We start from the raw sequence: 24,928 nt of genomic DNA on the forward strand, positions 1-24,928 counted from the left end.
CAGGGCTGGAGCCGGCCTCAAGCGGCAGCTGACGCAGCTAAGCGGCCCTGCTGGCACACTAACCTTGAAACTGACTGCACTTTCCCACACGCGCAGCGTCTATAGCGCGAGCTGTCACCCACTCAACTCTTCATACCCGGACAACGTCGGGACGGGCTGCTAGTTAATTATACAGTGACTACTGGGTAGTCCTCATAGGTCAGAGTTTCTATAGGAAGAGCGTTGTTGGTTTTGCTAATAACTTTGGCGCCATTTGACAAATTCTCACTCAACTTTCCGAAGAACGGAGGGAAAGGGGCCCCCCAAATCAGTTTTCCCTGATAGGAAAGCAATACAGAAAAAACATCTGAACAGAATTACAATAAATTCAACAGAACGCTATACCTTTACTTACAAAGCATACTTTATATGATTTGTTGTAAATCGGTTTAGTTGTTGGAGAAAATAAAAGGTAAAAATATAGTGACCTCTACAGTTGCTACAGCGGTACTCCAGCGGTATTGCAAATTAAAAAATATACCACTATGACAGTTTTTTTTTATTATTATCGTTCATCACCACTGTGATCCCGTGGTGCTGCGCAATCTGATTGGCTGGCTGCAACATCAGCAGAAATGTTGCACCCCCCCCTTTCAGGCTTCGGTTCTTTTGACCGAGTCTGATAAAAAAAAAAAAAATACACACACACACACACATATATATATATATATATATATATATATATATATACGAACATACATACATATACACACACCAACACAAGGGGGTGGGGGTATCCTGATCCTCTGGCCCTTATGCTGCCACAGCACCCCCCGCTTAAAAAAAATGTTTATGCCACAGGACCCAGTGAGGCTTTTTATAAGGTCTAGAGGGAATACTGAGGGACCAGACGTGGCAATCCAGTCAAGTCCTGCGGGAATGTGTACGAATTAAGAAGTGAAGTTAGCACTGTCCTGCAATACCTTGGAGCGCAGCGGGAGCGCCGTTGGCGCGCCGAAGGCGCACCTAAGGCAAGCCCGTCTGCGCCCGTCCGCGCCTGCACGGGCCCAGGGACCAGGCAGAATGAAGAACTCATCAGGTATTCCTCCCTTGATTTGCATTCTCTTTATAATCCCGCTCTTCAACCCCTCGACCCGACCACACACGCTCGCCTAAAGGCAAGCAATATCCTTTCTCACCATCACATACAAGAACCGACCCCTATCTTATCTCAAAGATCTAAAACCAATAAACCCCCCCTAAACCCAATCTCCGGACCCTCCGATGTCTCTATCTTAACACCAGATCTCTGGTTAAACATCAACTAGATATATTCCTGCTCTTGAAGTCGGATAGTCCTGACATACTATTTGTCACTGAGACATGGCTCACTACAGACTCCTTGCCAGATATACTCACGGCCTTACCATCAGATTATTACATCCTGTCAGCAAATAGAAAATCAGGAAAAGCTGGGGGAGGTGTTGCCGCCATCATTCATAAAGATCATACGTTTACCACCTTACCTCCCCTAGACTTACCAGATACGGAAAACGTAGTCATCAAATCTGACACCGATACAGGCACCATGGCGCTAGCATTGATCTACCGACCACCTACATCTATGCCTTCCTTCCCAGCTTCCTTGTCTGAGCAAATAGCAGGTCTAGTCGTCGACTATGACAAGGTCATGGTCATAGGGGATTTCAATTACTGGTATAATAACTCGGAAGCTGGACCTCACGCCACAGAACTTTTCGAGCTCCTCTCCAGTTTAAACTTCCACCAACACGTCTTGATCCCCACCCATGAAAAGGGACATATCCTAGACCACATCTGGTCTCACAACATTTCTACCTTTTGTCCCACGGCCTCACCATGTATATGGTCTGACCACTACTTATTGCAATTCTCTATCACCACTCAGGGTCACCCAAAAAATCAAGCGCCCTCGGGGGGGGTCAGCCAGGAAATGGAGATCCCTAAACCTCCAAAATTTCCTCTCCACTCTGACCAACTCCATCCCTACCCAGGGACCAGACATCAATCTGATGGACAAAGCACACACCGAGTGGCTCTGCTCTGCATGCAACGAACTCGCTCCCCTCACCATGTTCTCTCGCGCCCGTCGTATGGACGCCCACAGATGGTTTTCCGCTGATTTAAAAAAGCAGAAACTAGAACTCCGCCAACTAGAGAGGAAGTGGAGACATGGCTACCACGCCATAGACAGAGCATTATACAAGACAGCCCGCAAAAATTATAAGAACTCCATCTTATCTGCCAAAGCAACTTTTTTCTCAGATAAAATCTCCAACGCTAAAAACAAATCACGGGAAATCTTCAGAGTCGTAAATGATTTATGCAATGACTCCAGAACCTCTCCCTCTCAACCTGCATCACAAATGATGTGCAACCGACTCAACGATTTCTTCAAGGAGAAGATCGACATCATAAAAAACAGTATCCAAACCAACCATGCTGTGGCAGACTATCCGGACATCAGTAGAAATCCTACTACCCTTCAGGACATCCCCCCATTGACCCACCCAAATTACTGGAACTAATGAACCGAGTAAAATCGGGCTCACCTAACGATCCCTGTCCCCCGCATATACTGAAAGAAGTGTATGCTGCACTCCCTCAGGGCATACTCCCCATTTTGAACACCTCCCTATCACGAGGAATAGTACCCGATTCCTTTAAAAATGCCACCCTGGTCCCTCTAATCAAGAAACCAGGTGCCGATCCCTCTAACCTCTCAAACTACCGCCCCATTTCCCTTCTCCCTTACGGTGCAAAGCTGCTTGAAGCCTATGTAACCAGCTGTTTAGCCAATTTCATCGAAACATCAGATTATCTGGAATCCAACCAAGCGGGATTCCGCCAGGCACATTCCACCGAAGCGGTGATCCTTGCCGTGCAGAATACTCTAAGGACCAACGCCGACAATGGAATTCACCAAGCCCTCGTACTTCTTGACCTATCGGCCGCGTTCGACACGGTGGACCATACTATTCTATTACACCGTGTCGAACAAGCCGGCCTCAGCGGCACGGCTCTCGCTTGGATTAAGTCCTTCCTGACGGACAGATCCCAGGCTGTAAAGCTGGACAACTTCACAGCCCCCACACTCCCAACCACCTGCGGTGTCCCACAGGGCTCCTCACTGTCTCCCCTCCTTTTTAATTTATATCTTAAACCCCTCCTGCACTCCCTGAAAAATAGAAAAGTCATTATTTACAACTACGCAGACGATCTACAGCTGGTATTTCCCCTCAACTCTCCAGACTCCGTCGAGGAATTTCAAAAGACCATGCTGCACATTCAGAGCTGGATGGATCAGAACCATCTTAAGCTGAACCCAGGAAAGACTGAGTTGGTACTCCCTAGCAACAGCGCACTCAGCTGGGGCCCCCACTTCTGGCCATCCTCAATGGGCACTCCCCCATCCCCCTCCCAGTCAGCTAAAAGTCTTGGGGTTACTCTCAGCGCCGACCTCTCACTGAAATCCCAGGCCGGAACAGTGATCTCCTCCTGCTTCTTCCAGCTAAGAAAGATTAAAAAGATCGCCCATCTGCTGACCCATACTGCTCTCATCCAGGTAGTACTCGCACTGGTTCTCTCACGATTAGATTTCTCCAACTCTATCTACTTGGGTCTTCCCCTCACCATCGCTAAACGCCTGCAGATTGTTCAAAATCAAGCGGCCAGATTAATATTCAAGAGCAATCGCAGGAAGTCAGCCAAACCTTTGTTGGCCTCCCTATAACCCATCGGATCACCTTCAAGACAGGCTGCATAATTTTTAAGGCTCTCCATGGTAAAAGCCCCAGGTTCGTCAATCAACTCATAAACAAACATGAACCGACCCGCGACCTCCGTTCTGCCCATCTGTCCCTCCTCACGGTGCCGACATATAAAAAGAAACGACTTGGTGGATCCTGCTTCGCATACCTGGCCCCAAAAACCTGGAACTCACTGCCCTTGTCTATCCGGAATTGTACCAAGCTGACAGAGTTCAGGAGAGCGTTGAAGACCTGGCTATTCAAACAAGCGCACGGTTAGAGCATTATTCCATCTGCCTCTTTACTTACCATCTTCCATCAGTTTCCTCAGCGCCATGAAACCTCTGGGTGACCGTGCGCTTAACAAATTCCGCATAAGATAAGATAAGATAAGTGCCAGTTTTGCACCGAAAAAAAATACAAATACATGAAAATATGGGGTGGGTATCAGACCGTGAGGGCTAGGCCAGGAACGGGGCATTGGGCACCAAAGTCTGGCCATTCGCCAAACCGTACGGTCATATTGTGCCAACAGCCATAGGCTATATGCAGTGGCACAGTCAAAAGCTATCCTCCTGAAGGAGTTGTGTGAATATGATTAAAAAAACTGCAGATATTCTCTGAAAAAACCCAAAAAGGTTCAAGTGGCAATATAGTTAGGTACGTAATAAGATGTTACTTTATGTTTAAAAAGCCGAAGAAATTCACTGAAAATCTAAGGATAAAGTGACTTTATTGTTGGGTATGGTAATATCTTACTTCATGTAATAAAAAACCCTAAGAAATTCACTGGGAAAAAAAATTAAGTGATGTTATAGTTAGTTTAGGTACTAGGATTTTAACTTTCATTAAAAAAATAAAACAGAGTTCACTGAAAGAAAAAAAAGGTTAACGTGATGTCATAGTTTCACCTTGTAATAATATAAAAACATTTGTTTTAACAGCATGCGCGCTAGCGGTTTTCCCGCTGCGATTTTAAAAATCCCGCGGTACATGACAAGCTCAGCTCGTCATCCGCGTAGCGCAGGTTACGCTCATGACGAGCTCAGCTCGTCATGAGCGTAGAAGGGGTTAATACAAAACACTGAAATCAACGATGTTATTGAACAATGCAATGAGTGATATGATATGTGAGGTCATAAGCAGTGCAATGTGAGGGCACAAGTTATAGTCATTTCACTGAACTATTACTGACGAATTTCAGTGTTTTTTTTGTCTATAAACATACACTCTTAACCTAGTTCAACATCCAACTAGAACGTCACTAACCTTTGTTTTTTTACAGCAAGAATATATATATATATATATATATATATATATATATATAAAAAATTCTTTGTAAATCGACAGTCCCCTAAAGAAGCTGACTATCTCAAAATTAGAGTTCTCCAAGACAAAAGCTTTACATGTTTTACGGGTGTTCCTCCCTACAACTACACACTGTACACATCCAACCGGTCCTTAGATAGCACTGGTCATTATTGGCCTTTAACTTTCCTTTGAATGTATTTTGGATCAAAAAATTAGCACAGTGTCTTTGTATTACTCCTGATATTCCTCCACCAACCCATCTTAAATGTTATCTCCAGCTTCATACCTAGTTTTTGTCTATCCTTATAGCTGGGATTTCAAACAGTCCTAGAATATCGATTATATGTTCAGGGCCATCATGCTGCCCCTGGTAACAGGATTATGACATCAGTGTAATCCATATGCAAAACCAAATGTGATACACTAGAAAAGTGAGTCTCACTTAGCAGACTTACAGACAATAGAAAGATGCAATGGAATGTATCAACTCCAGCCTGAGACGAAAACATACAGAATATAAATAATCTAAAATCAGGCTGGTATTTGACAGAACAGGCTAAGAATAGAGACTCAAATGCCAAAAAAAACTGGATTGAAGTAATCACCCCTTACAAAGGCCAAGATTCCAATTACAGGGAAGTTCTCCGAACTGACCACAAGGCTGATTAAAAGTGCAGGACAACACTTCATAAATCCATAGTAAAGAAATTGGCTTTACAAAACAAAGTATTAAGGGACATCTTCAACTTGTACTGAACTTGCAACATCTGCTAGATTTAGTATGGTAGTGACTGAAACACAGCATGTACTTTTCTTGGATTAAGTAAATTGATATAAGTGACTAGATCTTCCGTATTCACCAACAGAATTAGGAAATGAATATGTATGAAATATATTCTACTATGGCTGCAGTGCTAAAATATTCATACCTTTAGACCAAACTGAACCGTCCCTTCACAATAACAATATAACTGTGCTAAATAGGCAAAATAAAGAAAACTGCTAGTAAGCCAGTAAAGAGGGACATGTTGCATAGATATATTGTCCCCTTAAAAAGATAAGCAAGTTTGATTACATTAGAGGCTCATCACAAATCTTGTATCAGGCTCTGGCCTGTTTTACAGAACAAATGATAGGCTTCACTGTCTCACCTGTGGAGCTTTCTTCGCTAGATGTATAGGTGCCCTTACCCAGCAACAAATTCACCATTGTTGGAGAGTTGGCTACTTTCAATGGTGTCTCGCCTCTCCTGTTACTTTGATGAGGGTTCCCGCCATATCGCAGCAATAATTTTACGACCTGTAATGAAAAATGAACAGTTGAAATCCATTAGGAATATTTGCAACCCTTGCCCATATTTGTGAGAAGACTAGAAAATAAATGATAGCAGTTTAACCAATCCGTCAAGTTTATAGGTTCAGCTTTACAAAAAAAACATACATTTAAAACATACAGTATGAACACGAATAACACCCCACGATATTTGTTGAATCACTCTGGTTCATTCTCCCAATGATACAAAAGGCTATGAGTAAAAAGAAAAGCAGAGGAAAGGGATATAGTAAAGCAGAAATGCAGATCTCGCATAGAAGTTGAATTATTTAAAAGGAATTAATGAAACCTTATGCCAGGCAAGATAAAGTGCTGTATGCCGTGCAACTGTTGTCTGGATAAGATAGACTGCTAATAAATACTTCATGAATAAACATTAAAGTTGTATAACATGTTAACACATAGGATATTACCATGAATAAATAGTACAAAAGGGCAACCGTGCAAAATACAAGTAATTGATAAAACTTCCATATCTGCACAATAAACTAAATAGTACGTGTGATTACAAAGGAACATTTTCATCCAGCAATATGCAAATGCAATCTGAATCAATAGCAGCAATTTACAGAAGTTGAAAATTAATCCAATGTCAGGCTCGAACTTCAATGAGAAACAAAACAGGGCTATAAAAGCAAAACAAATTCAGTGCTCCTTGCTCAGAATTTTAAGAGGTGGCGCTCTCTATTGCCAGTGTTACAGCCGGTCGTCTTCTTTTCCAGGTGATATATATATATATATATATATATATATTCACTGAAAAAACCATAGGTTATAGACCATATATAGTTAGGAATTAGCATTTAGAAAACCTTATTTTACTCACACAAAACCATTGAAATTCCATATATAGTTAGTTGCACTAACTATATATCGCGCACCCGCAATCCACTGCTGATGATGTCACATATTACATCATTCATGACATGGTCAGTGACATCACTGATGACATCACTGATGACATCTCAAATGACATCACTGATAACATCCAGTGATTTTATGTTTCTGTAAAGTTTAAATATGTCTTACATATTGAAGAATGAGTGGATGTATAAGTGTCTGGACGAAGGATTTAGTAGGTGCATGACTGACTGTATGAGTGAGTGATTAAATGTGTCTCACTGAGTGCATGGGTTAGTGACTAAACTGTCTTAATTTGTGCATCATTATGTCTGTTGTTCTGTAAACTGTTGCATGTGTTGATCAATAGCTATATGAGTAACTATATGGGTTATTGATTGACCAAGTATTTGTATGGGAGACTGAGTGTGTGTGTGGCTGGGAGGTGTGTGACTCTGTGCAGATCAATGTGTACTTATATCAATAATTGTATAACAAGGTAAGTATGTGTTAGTATATGTTTGAAAATATAAGGTGCTCTATGTTTAACTATATAGACAAGAAAATGAAAGTGTGATTGATTCTTTACAGGACTGACTAGGTGTGTGAGTAACTCCATGGATGAGTGGCAGAGTGTGAGTGTCTGTATAGGTGTATGAGTGCATATGATAGTGTTGTAAAGATGAGTGATTGTATGTATGAATGATTGTATGGGTGAATGAGTGAATGTGTGTGTAGACGTAGGAATCAGTGAGTACATATGTAGTAACTAGTATTGGTGTGTCAATGGTTTCAAAAATTATACTCTGTATTTAACACTGGGTGAAACAGAGGTTATATTAAAATATGAGGAGATGCATTGTATTGTCACATGAATGATATCATCAGTGATGTGGTCATTGATGTCAAATGAGATGTCATCAGTGATGTCATTTGAGATGTCATCAGTGATGTCATCAGTGATGTCACTGACCATGTCATGAATGATGTAATATGTGACATCATCAGCAGTGGATTGCGGGTGCGCGATATATAGTTAGTGCAACTAACTATATATGGAATTTCAATGGTTTTGTGTGAGTAAAATAAGGTTTTCTAAATGCTAATTCCTAACTATATATGGTCTATAACCTATGGTTTTTTCAGTGAATTTTCAAGGTTTTGTAAATGCTAATTCCTAACTATATATGGTCTATAACCTATGGTTTTTTCAGTGAATTTCATTGGTTTTTTAACAGCTAATATCTGTAGCTGTAAAATGTATTCTTCTTTAAATCCAAAAATATATTTTATATGTTTATTAATAATTTTTTTTTTAAATATTTTTTTTTCTTCGTTCCCGCTTCGCGAATCGGGAAGCTTCCCGTTAGCTGACCTTGATGCCGCGAAATAGACCGCGAGCCGGTAAACGTTTCTTTACCGCAACTGCCGCGTTAGAAAACAACATTGTGACGCCTCCCGTCCGCATGACGTTTCGCGTTGTCGCGTGATACGTCATATGACGTGCTACGTTAGCGAACTGGTACGCTTACCGAGTCGCAAAGCACAGGTTTCTGGAAGCAAACCGGGAGGCCCTGCAAAGCGCTTAACGTAAACACAGCAGGTCATGTGACTTGGTAATAACACTTTTCATTGGTTCATTTCACTTTTGGTTTCCTAATGATGTAAGACTAGGTCATATAATCTAAAATGAACACTTTTCATTGGTTGAGAACTATTGTTTTTCCCAAATGATGAAAATCCCTCCTTCTTTCCTCACTCTGACTTTCATCATTGTGAGAGAAAGACCCTTTGTTACCAGTGAGCAATGGCTTCTTTAGTAGCTTCAGCTGGTGCTTCCCCACCACATCCAAGGAAGAGTGGACCACCTGCTCAAGTTATAATTCAGCAAGAAGAGGAAGAAGAGGAACAGGACGACGAGCACGAAGAGAGGCACTTTTTGCCTGAGGAGCCCAGGACGTCTCACCGGAAAGAAAACTTCATTTGGCAATTTTTTAAAATTCCCAAAGGTCAGAAAAAAGTAAATGCAAGATACGTAACTTGCCTTATATGTCAAGATAGACTGTCCAGAGGGACCGACAAAAAATACAGTTTCGGAAACTACACAATGCATCGCCATATGACTAGGTGGCATCCTAACAACTACAGTGCTGCACAGTTTCGTAACGACCTAGATAATCTCCCTATTATGGCCAGAAGATCTGTTGTACCAGAAGTAACGGGACCAGAGGGCAGGGAGATGGTGCCAAATATTCAAACGAGATTTCATGAAGTAAAACACGTCTGCGTACATTGCAATGGATTCATTTGCTACGGAGAAAGAAGCATCACTCTGATCAACAGAGCTATTGACTATCATATGCAAGTTTGTACGAAACGCCCCAAATAATAAATACTTTTTTTGTTTTGTTGCTCCTGTTGAGCCCTTTACAATGAATCGTTTTCATTGCCCCCTGCAAGAAAAACCCAAAAAAATATAAAACTGTTCAGAAAAATTCAAAAAAAGTAAAAAAATGTTCAGAAAAATAATTAAAAAAAAAGTTCTTTTCAGAACTACCTCCCCGTTATTAAAAAATTGGTACAATATTTGGAACTGTGCCAACCTCTATTTCTCGTAGTTCGCTTCCCAGTTCGCTCGCCGGTACGCGAACCGGAAGTGAACCAAAAAGTTTTTTTTAAAAAAAGAACAGTAAGTATAAGGGAAGGAAACAGACACTTATGTTAAAAGAAAGACAGCTATAGGGGAGTAAACTAGAGATACTATTACCCGTAATCCATTGCTGATGATGTCACATATTACATCATTCATGACATGCTCAGTGACATCATCAGCAGAGGATTGCGGGTTTTTTGGCAACGTGCCTTATCCACGGTTTAATAACGCTGCCTTTTGCTTTATATAAGTTTTCAAATTGTATGAAATATATACCAATAGGTCGTTATGAACCTTTAGGTAGTGCTTTTCTTCATGAGGTCTGGTCGCTTCCATACACATACAGATGTTTCAAAGATGATCAAGAAGTTTATCTGAATGGAGAGGAATGCACTGAGACGCCAGATCATTCACTAATGTGTAGGCACATACAGTTACACGGTTCATGCAACAAACACCGACCAAATATGGCTTGCGTGTTGCAAGGCACGCCAGTTCCTGCTATCATCCCCACGTTCAAGTTGTTGGAAAATGGTAGTTATTTGATGCTCAATAATGAAGATTGTTCTGGGTTAATTAAAAGTATTCCTTTTATCGTAACAGTAAATGAACGGGTTATTTGCTGCAGAAATGTTCTATTTCCTCCCACACATGAACATAGGGAGTTTTCAATCTGGCCACAAATACCAACCTTGGGAGCACATTTCAACGGCATGGCAAGAATAAGAGCTCTTTTGTCTCAGAGAGAGGTGGCCTTGAGTTCGGCCCGTGAAACTTTCGTGCTTCACATAGCGAACACCCGTACAGAGGTGCAGACCCTTTTAAATACTGATTCGCCTTTGCATTTCAGCGACATGGTTCGGACTATCTTTAACGCGTCCTCCACAAAGGCCCTGGCGCACTTTTTTAAAGTTGTTACCAGTGGTCTCGTGACTTCATTTGAGAAAATCTTTGGAGTCATCCCTGCTTTCTTTCATTCTATTTTTTCCACTCTGCTTCGTGGATTCCCATTTTTACTTGCATTACCAGCGGACGCTCTTGTGCTTTTTTACATTTTTAAATATGGATGTCCCTCCTGTGCAAGCTCCCGCCCTGCAGCTGCTGACACTGTTCCGCAATCGCATGCTAGAATATTATGGCACAATGCCGTTGGCGATATTAAGCACGGCATATGGATTATCTTTTCGATTCTCCTACTTCACCTGTGTCCAGCCTGTATTTCACTGCCTGACCTGTGATTTCGATTGGGCCATTGATTTGTGTCTCTGCGGACCGGTTTCTCCTGACGTCGACTTTAATCAGCTGATGACTCCTATCATTACTCACGAGTTGGTTTGTCCTGGCGAAAGGATTATGGCTGTGGCATTGATGCATGGACTAATTGGTCCCTGGAATTTACTGGCGGCAACACAGTCTTTCTTGGAACAGAGCTTTCTTGAAAACCCACCGAGCTGTCCTCTGATGGTGATAGAGGATCCGGTGCTGGGAGAGCACGTATGTTCTTTTCCGCTTTTAAATTGGATGGCTGAACTCTTTTCGGATGAAGACGGTGACTTCCTATTGGAGGCTGTTGCAGCTTATTTTGCATACACAGTTATGTCATAGACCTTTTTCATGTTTGATATGCTGAGTACTAGCATTTCATTGACAATTCATTGACTTATTTGTCAAGTTTTTATTATTTAGCTTGCCTATTGGCTTAAGCCTCGATAAAGTAGTTGGCTGTTTTATTTTTCTTTAGCATTAAATTTTCCTAGTTTTTAATGTTTTACCTTGCGGACCGTCCACATATAAACTTGCAATCTGCTCTCATGAGATGGCACTTCTATTATCTTATTCAGTTCGTTTCCGGATCATGGCGAGGTGTCATCTAGGTCCTGGATATCTTTACACCGTGTTAAGTTAGCATGGGCTCATTACCGGTTTAAACGCCATTTTTCCTTTTTTGCAACTTCTGCACACGACACTTAGTTGTTGCTTTAGCTTTCAACCTAGTAGTTCATCGTGGTTTACATGAGAATAATATGTTATTGCTCTACTATCTGCTTTGCTTGTTAAACTATATCTGTACAGCGAGTGCTGAAGTTTCAAGAACAACACGATACAGAATTGTTATGAGGTCTGATCTCCACGACTTCATACTCATAACATAAGTGCAGCTTCTGCCAATTCTGGGCATGAGGCGGGTTTTATATTGCTTTGCCGAACACACATACACAACAGTTGATGCGGTTCACATGAAGAGAGAGCTGGTGTATGCTGATGTGATTCCTTCAAATCTAAGACACTAAAGTATGGGCACGCCCTAAACCAACACAAACAGACCTTCTTAGCAAATAATATAATATGTGTATTAGGGAGGGTGAGATATAAGCAGCCGCGGGCCGTGGAGGGAGTTACGGTGGGGCGGGGAGGGGCAGGGTGGAGCCCTCTCCACCCTGCCCCTCCCCCTCCCCGCCTCCCTGCCCCACCGTAACTCCCTCCACGGCCCGTGGCTGCTTATAAGTGTTGCTAACTCTTATTCATTTACAGCATGTTAACATACTGTCACCATTCGCTTTCTATGTACTAGTAACTATGCTGGTAATTTTGCTACTGATAATATGTGTACTTGTATTATCTAAGATACTACGCCTGAGAAGACGGCATTAGTAAATAAACATTTCAAATACACATGTGTTCTTCTTAACTCCATGTTCTGGTTTCTAAGAAATATATAACGACCGACTGTTCATGAGTTCCACGTATCCTGAGGTACTATAAGTTCATATTCTGGATTGTCTAAACATTGAGAGTTTGTTATATCCAATGTGACACTGTACCTAGCTTGCTAAGGGGTTTTTGATTACTAAGGTGAGTTTTGGGACACCCTAATTCGCCGAGGTTCCAATCCTCTGTCCACAGTTCTGTGTGAGAACAGAAACCCTGCGACAGGGGCACCCCCGACCCTTGCTGGAGCTTCATCACACTTGCGATACAACTCCAGCAATGCGCCACCTTTACGGCACAGATACATCACGCATCTGTGCTGTTTTTGCCCCATGATGCGCCGCATTGTAAATGCAGCACACCATAGGTGACGGAACAGCGGCACAGAATGACTAACACATCCCTGGTGATGCGCCAGTCATCATAAATCTATCCCTATGCTTCTTATCTTGTTAGAGATGAACCGCCATATGTATCATCAAAGTTTTTTGCATTTCCTTAATAGCGAACTTTAAGGAATAAATAGCGATTCTTTACCATTCCTAGTTTGCGATGAGCTATTTGCTAATTACAAATTACCCATTCATTTCCTTCATTTCCATAGGGCGGTTGGACTCACTTTTAGCTCGAACGGCTGAATGGATTTCCACGAAACTTGGCAAAATTGTAGGGACTGGTAGCCCGATGTGCCTTTGCTATGTCTCAAGATATATGCTCCAGTGGTTTTTACGAAAATTAACTTTGAAAAATATATATTGGGCTACATTGGCCTATATATATGTTGGAGCCCAAATGTAGCCCAATGAAGCCCAATGTAGCCCAATGTAGCCCAATGTAGCCCAAAGATGGCCGCCAGAGACAAAAAAAACAAATGTAGCCCAAATATCAGCCAGATGTAGCCCAACTATAGCCCAGTGACAGAATGACCAATCAGCTTCGCAAACCTCCGTTACGCGAAGCGGAGCGCTGTTACAGATATATATCTTTTTTTGAACGTTAATTTCTCAAAATCCACTGGAGCACATATATTGAGACCTAGCAAAGGCACATCGGGCTACCAGTCCCTAATATTTTACCAAGTTTCGTGCAAATCCATTCAGCCGTTCGATTATTATTATTATTTTATTTTTTTGCCCCGCGGGGCCCTTTTAAAACCTCCACATCAAACCTAGGGGGTCAGCGAGGATCTACTATGCCCCCTTATGGTCATTTGCCCCTTCGCTTTGGCCTCCTCTTGTCTCTCGATCCTACCGAGAGACAAGATGGCGGCCGCTACGGACTGTTTGGAATGTTGACAGACGCCGGAGAACCAATCAGCTTCGCTTCACAAAGCTCCGTTGCGCGAAAAGTACGCGTACTGGAGCGCTGCCCGGTCCGCTGTTACAGATATATATCTTTTTTTAAACGTTAATTTCTCAAAATCCACTGTAGCACATATATTGAGACCTACAAAAGGCACATCGGGCTACCAGTCCCTACAATTTTGCCAAGTTTCGTGCAAATCCATTCAGCCGTTCGGGCTAAAAGTGAGGCCAACCGCCCTATGGAAAACTCAATGTTAAAAACACGTTTTGGGACCCCCCTTTTTTCTCGACCCCCCCTGGACGAACCCCCCCCCCAATTTTCAGGGGCTGCTCAGAAACAAAATGTGCCATTTTCCTGAAGATTTCAGCCAATTCCGTCCACAAACGCCAAAGTTATTTGACATAGAATTTTCAAAAATCCCATAGAGAAAAAATCCTAACTATATATACCTACTGGCGACCGCCAGTAGGTAATATATATGCTCCGCGTTGGATACACTGAAGACACTGAAGAAGGACACTGTCTGAAACGCGTTTGTATCTTTCACTGTTGTTGCTGGCGAAATAAAATCCTGCCTTCTACCCGGAGTGCTTATATCTTTTTTCATGAAGTAAAATTGATCATCGAGCTCACACACATATATATATATATATATATATATATATATATATATATATATATATATATATTATTTGAGCAAAGTGCCTTAAGCATTCGAGAGGCACACAACAGTTCTCTGCCCTCCGGGCTTCTCACTCAGCATGCCTTTCCACATCGCATTATTTCAGGATGCCCGACGCGTTTCAGGGAACCACCCCCTTCCTCATTGGCTGCAAGAAAAAACACTCGGGATTGCACCAATTGCTTTGCTGGCCTTTTATTCAATCAAGTCCCCTAGAATACGTATGCTCAGTACAACGTCAATCACAGGTTTGCTGGGACTTGTGGTCCTTTCATTTGGTGCACAATTTAAATATTTCCTTTGAGTAAGGTCGAGAGTTTTCACATTATTTTTGCTGTCATAAATTACCTTCAGTAGGCTGTGTCTTTTGCAGTTAGGCAAGCTGTTAATCACAAAGCGTTCCGTGCTTGATGTCATCCCAAATTGTTTTGGAAACAAGCCTCGTGATGCTGAAAGCCTTCCTTTTTACAGCACACGATGGTGCTCTCTCCACGGCCAGGCCGCCGTGTAGCGATAAGTTTGAGCAAAGTGCCTTAAGCATTCGAGAGGCACAAGACAGTTCTCCGCCCTCCGGGCTTCTCACTCAGCATGCCTTTCCCCATCACATTATTTCAGGATGCCCGACGCGTTTCAGGGAACCACCCCCTTCCTCATGGGCCAAAGGACCACAAGTCCCAGCAAACCTGTGATTGACGTTGCACTGAGTATACGTATTCTGGGGGACTTGATTGAATAAAAGGCCAGCAAAGCAATTGGTGCAATCCCGAGTGTTTTTTCTTGCAGCCCATGAGGAAGGGGGTGGTTCCCTGAAACGCGTCGGGCATCCTGAAATAATGTGATGTGGAAAGGCATGCTGAGTGACAATGTGAGTGTTATATACAAGGTTTCCACAATTTGTAGAAGTCTACCATTTTCAAAAATTATTCTATGGGAACAGCAGCTATATACAGTGATATGCTTTGGGAAATGGTTCGCTTCTTCTGTTTGTCGACGGCATTTCGAGACTCTAAACAATGTGGGGTCTCTTCAGGACTATTGATGAAGGGACATCTGAAAATGTAACTGCGCAGCCTCGTGAAAATGATGTGTCTCACGTGAAGAATAAAGGAAAAGAGGTTACTCACATGAGGACCCGTCCGGGTACTCAATGTGAGGGAAGGCTGCCAATCCGATAATGTAGGTCAGCCAAGGAGGCTCTGTGAATATTACGCTACAGCCGTAGCGGTGGGAAATCCCTTTGTAGGTGATCAGTGGCAATGCACTGGGAGTTTCAGGATCGATGATTGAGAACGAGGGACAGTGCTCCTCGTATGTGTTCAACTAAGCCGCTTGCCATCATCCACAAGCACTCCCTCTACTGCACCACCTCAGATGACTACACTGCACCTTACGGAGCACCTCAACTGACAGATCAAATTAGTCGCAAAAATCACCATCAGAGGAATCCTCGCCTATAGACCTCATATCCCTGCGCCCCAGCTTCTGAAACACCACACTGGACTGCATCAGCCCCATAGCAACAGAGTGCAACACTACATCTTCCAGGGAGACCTAACTTCCACCTCGAAGGCCCTAAGGGCACTGTGATTCTTAGAAACATGGGTATCATCAGCCTCTCTCAACTGGTCACTGCCCCCACACACATCACAGGACACACTGGACCCCATCTTCTCCATCAACGGCACAGCCAAGTTCTCACACACCACGGAGCGGACCTGGACAGACCACAGCATTGTCAACTTCACCATCGATGGCCCACACCCCAATCTCCCTCGCTGCAACTGTCAAAGTCACAGAACTTCTCTGAACCACTGCCCTCAAAGAAGCAAGACCCTTTACCTCCAAGACTCTCGAACTCCGCGTCCAAAACTTCTCCAACTGGATCGCCGGTGCCACCTTCACCCCCCGGACCACCACCAACAGCAGACCCGCCAAGCAAACTAGTTGGTACACCCCAGAGCTACTGACCTTCTAACCCTACTGTAAGAAGTTGGAGAGACACTGGCGCTCCAAAAAACTCATGCCAACCTCTACTTCTTCAGGTCCGCCCTCAACAGCTATCAACTCCATCTGAAACCAAGAAAGAAGCAATCACCACCCACATCAAGGGGAGCGCCCATCACACAAAGGAACTCTTCAGCATAATCAGAGAAATCTCCTGCCCCTCCGCCACTGAGAACACGATCCACCCCTCCCAATTCCTCTGCAACACCCTAAGCAGACTATTTTCACAGCAAGATCTCAGACATCTACAGCAACTTCAACCCTCAACCCACCATTCTCAACTACAGCTGCACCAAAACCAACGACTCCCACCCCCCATCGGATCTCTGACTGGAAGCAACTCTCTATCGAAGACACCATCTCCATCATGAACTCCATTCACTCCAGATCCTCCTCTGATCCCTACCCACACCAAATCTACAACTTAGGAAAAGAAGTAATCTGAGGCTCCGTCACAGATCTCCTTAACACATCCATCACCACAGCCACAGAGGTCAAGCCCCTCCTTAAGAAACCCTCAGCCAACTCTAAAGAACTCAAAAAGTACCGCCCCATCCCCCTCCAAAGTCTTGGATAAAAGCCATCACTGACAGGTCACGGATGACCTCGAGGAAAACAACCTGCTCTACCCATCCCAATCAGGCTTCTGGCCCAACCACAGCACAGAGACCACCCTGTTTGCAGCAACAGATGACAAATGCCTCCTCGACCTAGGTGAAACAGGTGCCCTCGACCTATCGGCAGCCGTCGACAGTCTCCCACCACACCCTTGTGACCGGACTCCACCACATCGGCATTCAGGGTAACACATTCGACTGGATCAACTCCTTCCTCTCTGGAAAAAGATAGAGGATCCACCTACCACCCTTCTCCTCTGCACCCACAGACATCAAATGAGGCGTCACCCAAGGCTCCTCCCTCGACTCCACAGTCTTCAACACCTATATTACGCCACTGGCAGACATCGCCCAAACCCACAGACTCAACATAATCACTTACTCCGATGACACCCAGCTCTTCCCATCCCTCACAGTAGATGCAGAAACCACAAGAGTGAATCTCCAAAACAGGATGACAGACATCACCACCTGGATTAAGACCAGCTGCTTAAAACACTGAGAAAACAGATGCCATCATCTTTGGGAATCAGCCCTTCCTCTACGACAACTGGTGGCCCTTCGCACACGGCCCGCGCCCACCACAACAGCCCACGCACAAATCCTCAGAAATATCCTGGACACCCTCCTGTCCATGAAGTAACAGATCAGCGCAATCTCCTCTGCCTGCTTCCGCATGTTCCGATGGATCTTCGTCTCAACCAGGAAGACTGGTCTCCTAAGCCCTCATCTCCAGCCACCTGCACTACAGCAAAGCACTCTACGCGGGAAACACCAAACAGCTCCTGAAACTCATCCAAACCATCCAGAACTCTGCGGCAAGACTCGTCCTCGACTTCCTGAGAAGAACCAACATCAACACTCACCTCAGAGCTGTCCACTAGCTCTCCGTCCAGCCTCTTCAAACTCCTCACACGTCTACAAAGCCCTCCACAAACCTGGATTCTTCTACATCAACAACCTCCTGACACTCCACCAACCCAACAGGGAGCTCTGAACCCCCACGCTTGCCTTGGCACACATTTCCAGCATCTGTCGCCGCCGCTGTGGAGGTAATTTCATTTCCTACCTTGCCACCAAGTCCTGGAACGACCTCCCCCTCCACTTGTGCACCTCCCCATCTCTGTAGTACTTCAGGAAGCAACTCAAGACTTGGCTCTTTGTCCACCATCGCTCTACAACTGAGGCTCCAACTACCACCCAGCACCTGGAGACTTCTGGGATGACACGCTGTGCTCTACAAGATACACTTATTGATTAACCAGACCTCACTTTCCAAGCTCTAGTGCTTGGTGAACTGACCCCAAGCAGCAGCCTCGCAAGTGTCCAAGAAGACTGGCACTGGAGACCATGGTCCACCTCCGGGTGTAATTGTCATTTGTGATCCACTAGGCGCTAAAGGCTGAGCTCATCTGCTCTGATATTCATGGATTCTGCTAGGTTAACCACCAGGAAAACTCCCCGGCAGGTCAGCTATTTCCAGACGCCTCTTGGCACAGGGCCCATTACCTAAGCCCACCCTGCATGTAGCAGCAACACAGAGGTGGTGATGTCCATGAGCACCTGTACCAGTGTCCCTTAGGTAGACAGCAGGAAGGATTCTAACACAAAGATGATGGCCCTCCGCTCCAGAAGGTAGCTGTGAAGCTGGGACTCCTCTGGAGACTTGAGGCCTCCAATCTCTACCTCTCCTAGATCGCTTCCCCAACCCATAAGTGATGAATCAATCCCCCTTCTCAGCTCTAGGTGGGTAAGGAAGAGGGCTCTGCCACTGACCCAATCGCAGTCCTGCATCCACCAAGATAGATCTTGTGCAGTCTCCTCCAAAATCTGAACTTGGTCAGAGAGGTCCCCTTAATGTTGGGACCACTGGAACTTCAGATCCCAATGCAAAGACCGCATATGCCATCTGGCGTGCTTGACCAGCTGAGGGAGGAGGCAATCAGTCCCAGCAGCCTCTGAGCTGACCTCACCGAAAACCAGGACCAAGGCTCAAAGATAGCGATCATAGTCTGAATGTCCTGGACTCTTATACAGGGGAAAAGGCACAAAACCGAACTGTGTCAAGAATGGCTTCAATGAAGGGGATTGTGTGAGGACTCAGGTGTGGCGTTGGCACATTGATAGTGAATCCCAAAGATGACAGGAGGTCCACAGTAGGTTGAAGGTGGGAAAGAACTGCCTGGGGCAATCGCACCTTCAACAGCCAGTCGTTGAAGAAGAGGAAGACTGGAATCCCTGACCTCCGCAGATGAGCTACAGCCACAGCAGTTCTCACCGATTGAGGGGTGCTGGTAAGAACAGAGGGGAGAAGAACAAACTGATAATGCTCTTGGCCTACCATTAACTGCAGGTAAAACTTGTAGGCAGGCAGGATGGGAACCAAGAAGTAGGCATCCTGCAAATCCAGCTCTAGCATTCAGTCTCCAAGACACTCTTGGTCAGAGAGAACCTGAACTAAAGTGAGCATCTTGAATTTTTCCTTTTTATTTTTAATAATTAGTTGTGAAGGCAGAGATCTAGGATAGGGAAGAGTCATCCATCGCTTTTCAGCATCAGAAAGTGGCAGGTATGGAACCATGACCTACTTCTGGTGCTGTCACCCTCTCAATGGCTCCTTTGGACAAACGAGCCTGCATTTCCTGTTGCAAGAGAGTGGAAGGTGGTCCTCCATCAGCCACATATTTATTGCTCCTTGAGGCCACCTGCCAGGGAGTTTGCATTGACAATTACAGAACACAGCCTTGCATTACCAGTTCCTGTGCTAGCTTGTATTAAGGACGTCCAGTTACGGTGGACTCCCCCCCCCCCCCCCATATTATTGTCCTACTGAAAAATCACCTTTCTACACAACTTTATTGTGCTTGACCCCCATTGACACACAATCAGTGCACCTTTGATCCACGCACAATTTTACCATACAAATTCAAGTGAGCAGGGGCGCACCTTTTCTGTTCAGCTCCTGAGCAAGTTAGAAACCTTGAACACTTTTTTTATCTTCAGTGCACACACCGATTGCACAGAAAGGGCGCACATGGGAAGTATGCCTGTGGCTCTTGCATGTCGCTGCAAGCAGCCAATTTATGACCTGCTCTTCTGTCTATTGGGTCAATTAGAAACCCTGGAAACTGCAGCTAATTAACAGGCCAGCACTAAGCGTGCACACACCCTTAACTTTTCTTGTTTATTGTTTCCTATAGATTAATTCCAGATTGGTCTGCATTCTTTTAAATTTCAAAATTATCCATATTTGACCGTTCTCTTCACCATTCGGTGAGTCCCTTTTGGTCTAATCTGTATTTACTGAGGTGTTCCCTTTTTTGTTCTCTACAGCCCTACGAACAAGGTTTATCCTGGACTATTTCACATCTCAAAGGGCAAGTTGTGGACCTTTTCGTCTTTCCTGGTGACCAGCAGCGCTGACCCAGTTCTTGAAAGAAACACTTCTGTAGTTTCTCAAATGTAAGTGTATTGGCCAATCTTTCCGGACACAAAGGAGGCTGCTTCGTCTGAGGTTTGTTAATGGTAGCTAATGTAGCCTTTTCTCTTTTCCTTGTCCCTAGGTGCCTTAGATTCTCCTCTGGTAACTCCAAACATGGACCCCATGTATATTTTTTGTACTTTCATTTATTTATGGTTAGGGGTAACTCTTTTTACCCATGTTGGGCAGTAATCTTCTCCCTTGTGTTCCCCCGCCCTGATGATCACCAAGTAATGAAGGTCGAAATACCATTGACTTGTATCAGCCTAATTGGGATTGTTAATTATGTCATGATTTTGTCTTTTTTACATTATAAAGTATTTGTTCAAGCATAGTACTTCAAATATTTCCCAAATAATACGCTGATTTCTATTTCTTGAGTTCCACTTGTGCCGTTTCAAACACTTTTCACAAGCACAATGTGTTCTCCTAGTACACAACTTAAAAAGCATGGTTGATCCTGCTTCCAATTCTTTGCAAAGTATATATATTTATGCCTTTTTTCCTTTTTGTTAAATACAATTACATTGAAACTGAAAAGTGCTACTACGTGTTTTGAACAATCAATTTACTTTTTAAATTGTAATTTCTCATTGACTACTACTGAGACTTTGTTTGAATCTACTCCTGGAGCTGACACCCTGCTGCATGAGCAAGCAAAAGGTGATCCTCAGTCAGCCGATCGGAGGACAGTGGAACAGGTGGAAGGGTCTGCTGGAAAGTTAGAGAACGGTTGACAACTACCTGGTGCAAGCCCGCCTTGAACAGCCAGTCTTGAACAGCCAGTCTTCGAGGCAGGGAATGATTGGCACCCCTGACCTCTGATGTTAAGCTGCTACAATCGCCAGGACTTTCGCGAACACCCGAAGGGCTCTGGTTAGACCAAAGGCAAGCAGAGAAAACTGAAAATGCTCTTGTACCACCACGAATACAAATACCACCACGAGAGCATAACAGACCTGAGCCTCACTGAACATTTTGAATTTCTCTTACCAGGGGATTGTATTGGGAGAGCACAGGTCTAAAATCTGACAAAGGCCTCCTTCCTTCTTGGGCACCAGAAAGTAGAAGTAACAACCACCACATCCTACTTCTAGCGCTGGCAACCTCTCAATAACCACTTTGGTCAAAAGATCAAGAAGTTCCTGCCACAAAAATGGAAGAAATATGCTACTTACCAGTATGCATCTGTTCTTGGCATGTAGGGCTGCTGACATTCATATCTGTGCATAGATCGCCGCCTAGTGTTGGGTCCGGATGATTGCACATTGTTGTCCTGGAAGAGTCTTCGAAGTATCACGAGATAGGTGGCTCATCCCTCGGACTACAGTGCGCATGGGCATCCTCTCCATCCTCAGATTGTTTTTCGCCATTGTGGCAGAGATGGAGTATAGTACAGTAAGAGATGTCCATGCAAAGAGTGAATGCTACAGCTGCGACAGGCACTGGGGAGGCGGGTGGGCGATATGAATGTCAGCAGCCCTACATGCCAAGAACAGATGCATACTAGTATGTAGCATATTCTGTTCGAGGCATGTGGGCTGCTGAATTCATATCTGTGCATAGAATGTATAGCAGTATCTCCCCTAGCGGTGGTTGCCCGTGCCAGCTGCAGCAGTCTGAAAAAGAGTTTTGAGAACAGCCTGTCCTACAGCAGCTTGCTGTTTGGAGTGTACATCTACACAATAGTGTTTTGTAAATGTATGTATGGTTGACCATGTGGCTGCTCTACAAATTTCGTGTAAAGGAATATTTCCTAGGAAAGCCATGGATGCCCCTAGTTTGCGTGTAGAATGCGCCCTAGGGGGAACTGTTAAGGTGCGTTTTGCCTTTAAATAACATATTTGAATGCACTTAACGATCCATCTGGCTATACCCGATTTAGAAATAGGGTTGCCTCTGTGTTGCGGTGAGAAAGCAACAAACAACTGTTTTGTTTTTCGAAATGCCTTAGTTCTATCTATATAGTATAGCAGAGCTCTTTTGACATCAAGAGTATGCAAGGCCCTTTCAGCTACTGTCTGTGGATTTTGAAAGAACACTGGCAGTTCTATTGTTTGATTTATATGAAAATGGGATACCACTTTTGGCATGAATTTAGGGTTTGTTCTGAGAACTACTCTATTCGCATGTACTGAATGGCTCTTGAATAGTTAGGGCTTGCAGCTCACTAATTCTTCTAAGTGAAGAAATGGCAATAAGGAAAGCCACCTTCCAAGTCAGAAATTGTAGTTCGCATGAGTGTAGTGGTTCAAAAGGTGGTCCCATAAGTCTGGTTAAAACGATGTTTAGATTCCAGACTGGTGAAGGTGGGTGTTTTGGGGGAATAACGCGTTTAAGTCCCTCCATGAATGCTTTAATTGCTGGCACTCTAAACAGTGAAAGGTGTTGCCTGTTTTGGAGATACGCTGCTAACGCAGCCAAATGTATCCTGATGGATGAGTAGGCTAAATTGCAACGTTGTAGGTGCAAGAGATAGCAAATGATGTTCTGTGTAGAAGCATCTAATGGGTTTATATCGTTGTTACTGCAGTAAATGACGAAACGTTTCCACTTTGCTGCATAACATGCCCTGGTAGTGGGTTTTCTTTCCTCTTTGATAATATTCATGCAGTCTGGAGGCAAGTTCAGGTATCCAAACTCTAGGATTTCAGGAGCCAGATCGCCAGGTTCATTTGTTGCGGATCTGGGTGTTGGATTTTTCCATGGCTCTGAGTTAGAAGACTGGGTGTGAGTCGCAGTCTTTGATGAAGCACCACTGACAGTTCTAGGAACGTTGTGTACCATGGTTGCCTCGCCCATGTGGGAGCAACTAGTATTAGCGTCAGCGAATGTTGCGCGCCACTAGCGGTATTAATGGAGATGGGGGAAAAGCGTACGCAAATTTGCCTGACCAGTTCATCCATATCGCATTGCCCTGCGACTGCGGATGTGGGAACCTGGCGGCAAAGTACTGGCATTTTGCGTTTTCGCTTGTGGCAAACAGATCTATCTCTGGTTGTCCCCACTGCCGGAAGAATGGTTGGAGCACATTGGGGTGAATCTCCCATTCGTGCATCTGTTGACTGTGCCTGCTGAGCAGGTCGGCTATTTGATTGTCCTTGCCTGAGAGGTGTTCTGCCATGAGAAACATGTTCCTCTGAATGGCCCATTTCCACACACTTTGAGCTAGATGCGATAGCTGTGGGGAATGTGTTCCTCCCTGTTTTTGAATATAATACATAGCTGTCATGTTGTCCGTCCGGATCAACACAGTCTTGTTGCATAAGTGTTTTTTGAATGCTTTTAATGCTAGAAAGACCGCCATCAACTCCAGTAGGTTGATGTGCATCCTCTTTTGTTGTATAGTCCATAGAACCTGGACTGTGTAATGCAGGACATGGGCTCCCCAGCCTAGCAGGGATGCGTCCGCCGTCATTACTATTTGTGGGACAGGCTCCTGGAACAGTCGTCCTTTGCAAAGGTTTTGTGGATTCCACCAATGCAGAGAGTTGTATGCCCGACTGGTCACCAACACTAGGTCTTTTAATTGTCCCTGAGCCTGGTTCCACTGCCTTGCTAGGCACTCCTGTAGTGGACGCATGTGTAGTCTGGCATGAGGGACTATGAATATGCACGAGGCCATCATGCCTATTAGTTGCATAAACACTCGAGCTGGCAATGAGTGTTGTGGTTTGAACCTTTGGATTAACGTTTGCATTCCGTTGATGCGTGCTGTGTTTGGATATGCCTTTGCTGCTAGTGTATCTACTGTCGCTCCCAGGTTCTGTTGTACGTGGGAGGGTTGTAGGTGTGACTTTGGGTAGTTCAGCGAGAAACCTAGACTGTGCAGGAGATGAATGGTCTTTGACATGTGGCTGGCACATTGCTGGGCCGATGGCGCTTGTATTAGCCAATCGTCCAGATATGGGTACACATGAATGTGTTGTCTCCTGAGATGCGCCGCCACTGTCGCTAGGCATTTTGTGAACACCCGTGGAGCTGTTGTTACACCGAATGGTAGGACTTTGAACTGGTAGTGTTGTCCTTGAATTGTAAACCTGAGATAATTTCTGTAAGCAGGGTGTATTGGTATGTGAAACTATGCGTCTTTGAGGTCTAGAGTTGCTAGGAAGTCTCCCTGCCGCAGCAGTGGTAAGACTTGTTGCAGAGTGAGCATGTGAAAATGCTCTGCTAAAATGTACTGGTTGAGGGGCCTGCGATCCAATATTGGTCTGAGAGACCCGT

The 24,928-nt window shown here is 44.3% G+C and overlaps 1 protein-coding gene across 5 annotated transcripts in view; it reads right to left on the reverse strand.

The window, feature by feature from the left end:
• Nucleotides 1-24,928, reverse strand: part of ANKRD11 (ankyrin repeat domain 11) — a 1,187,914-nt gene that overhangs the window by 157,308 nt on the left and 1,005,678 nt on the right. For all 5 annotated transcript variants that reach the window (XM_078671259.1, XM_078671260.1, XM_078671262.1 and 2 more), the window contains one exon: nt 6,230-6,377. In XM_078671259.1, the coding sequence (XP_078527385.1) occupies nt 6,230-6,377 (148 nt within the window). The remainder of the gene's footprint in view (nt 1-6,229; nt 6,378-24,928) is intronic.

Source organism: Lissotriton helveticus, chromosome 12, assembly GCF_964261635.1.
Source record: "Lissotriton helveticus chromosome 12, aLisHel1.1, whole genome shotgun sequence".
NCBI classification, from domain to species: Eukaryota; Metazoa; Chordata; class Amphibia; order Caudata; family Salamandridae; genus Lissotriton; species Lissotriton helveticus.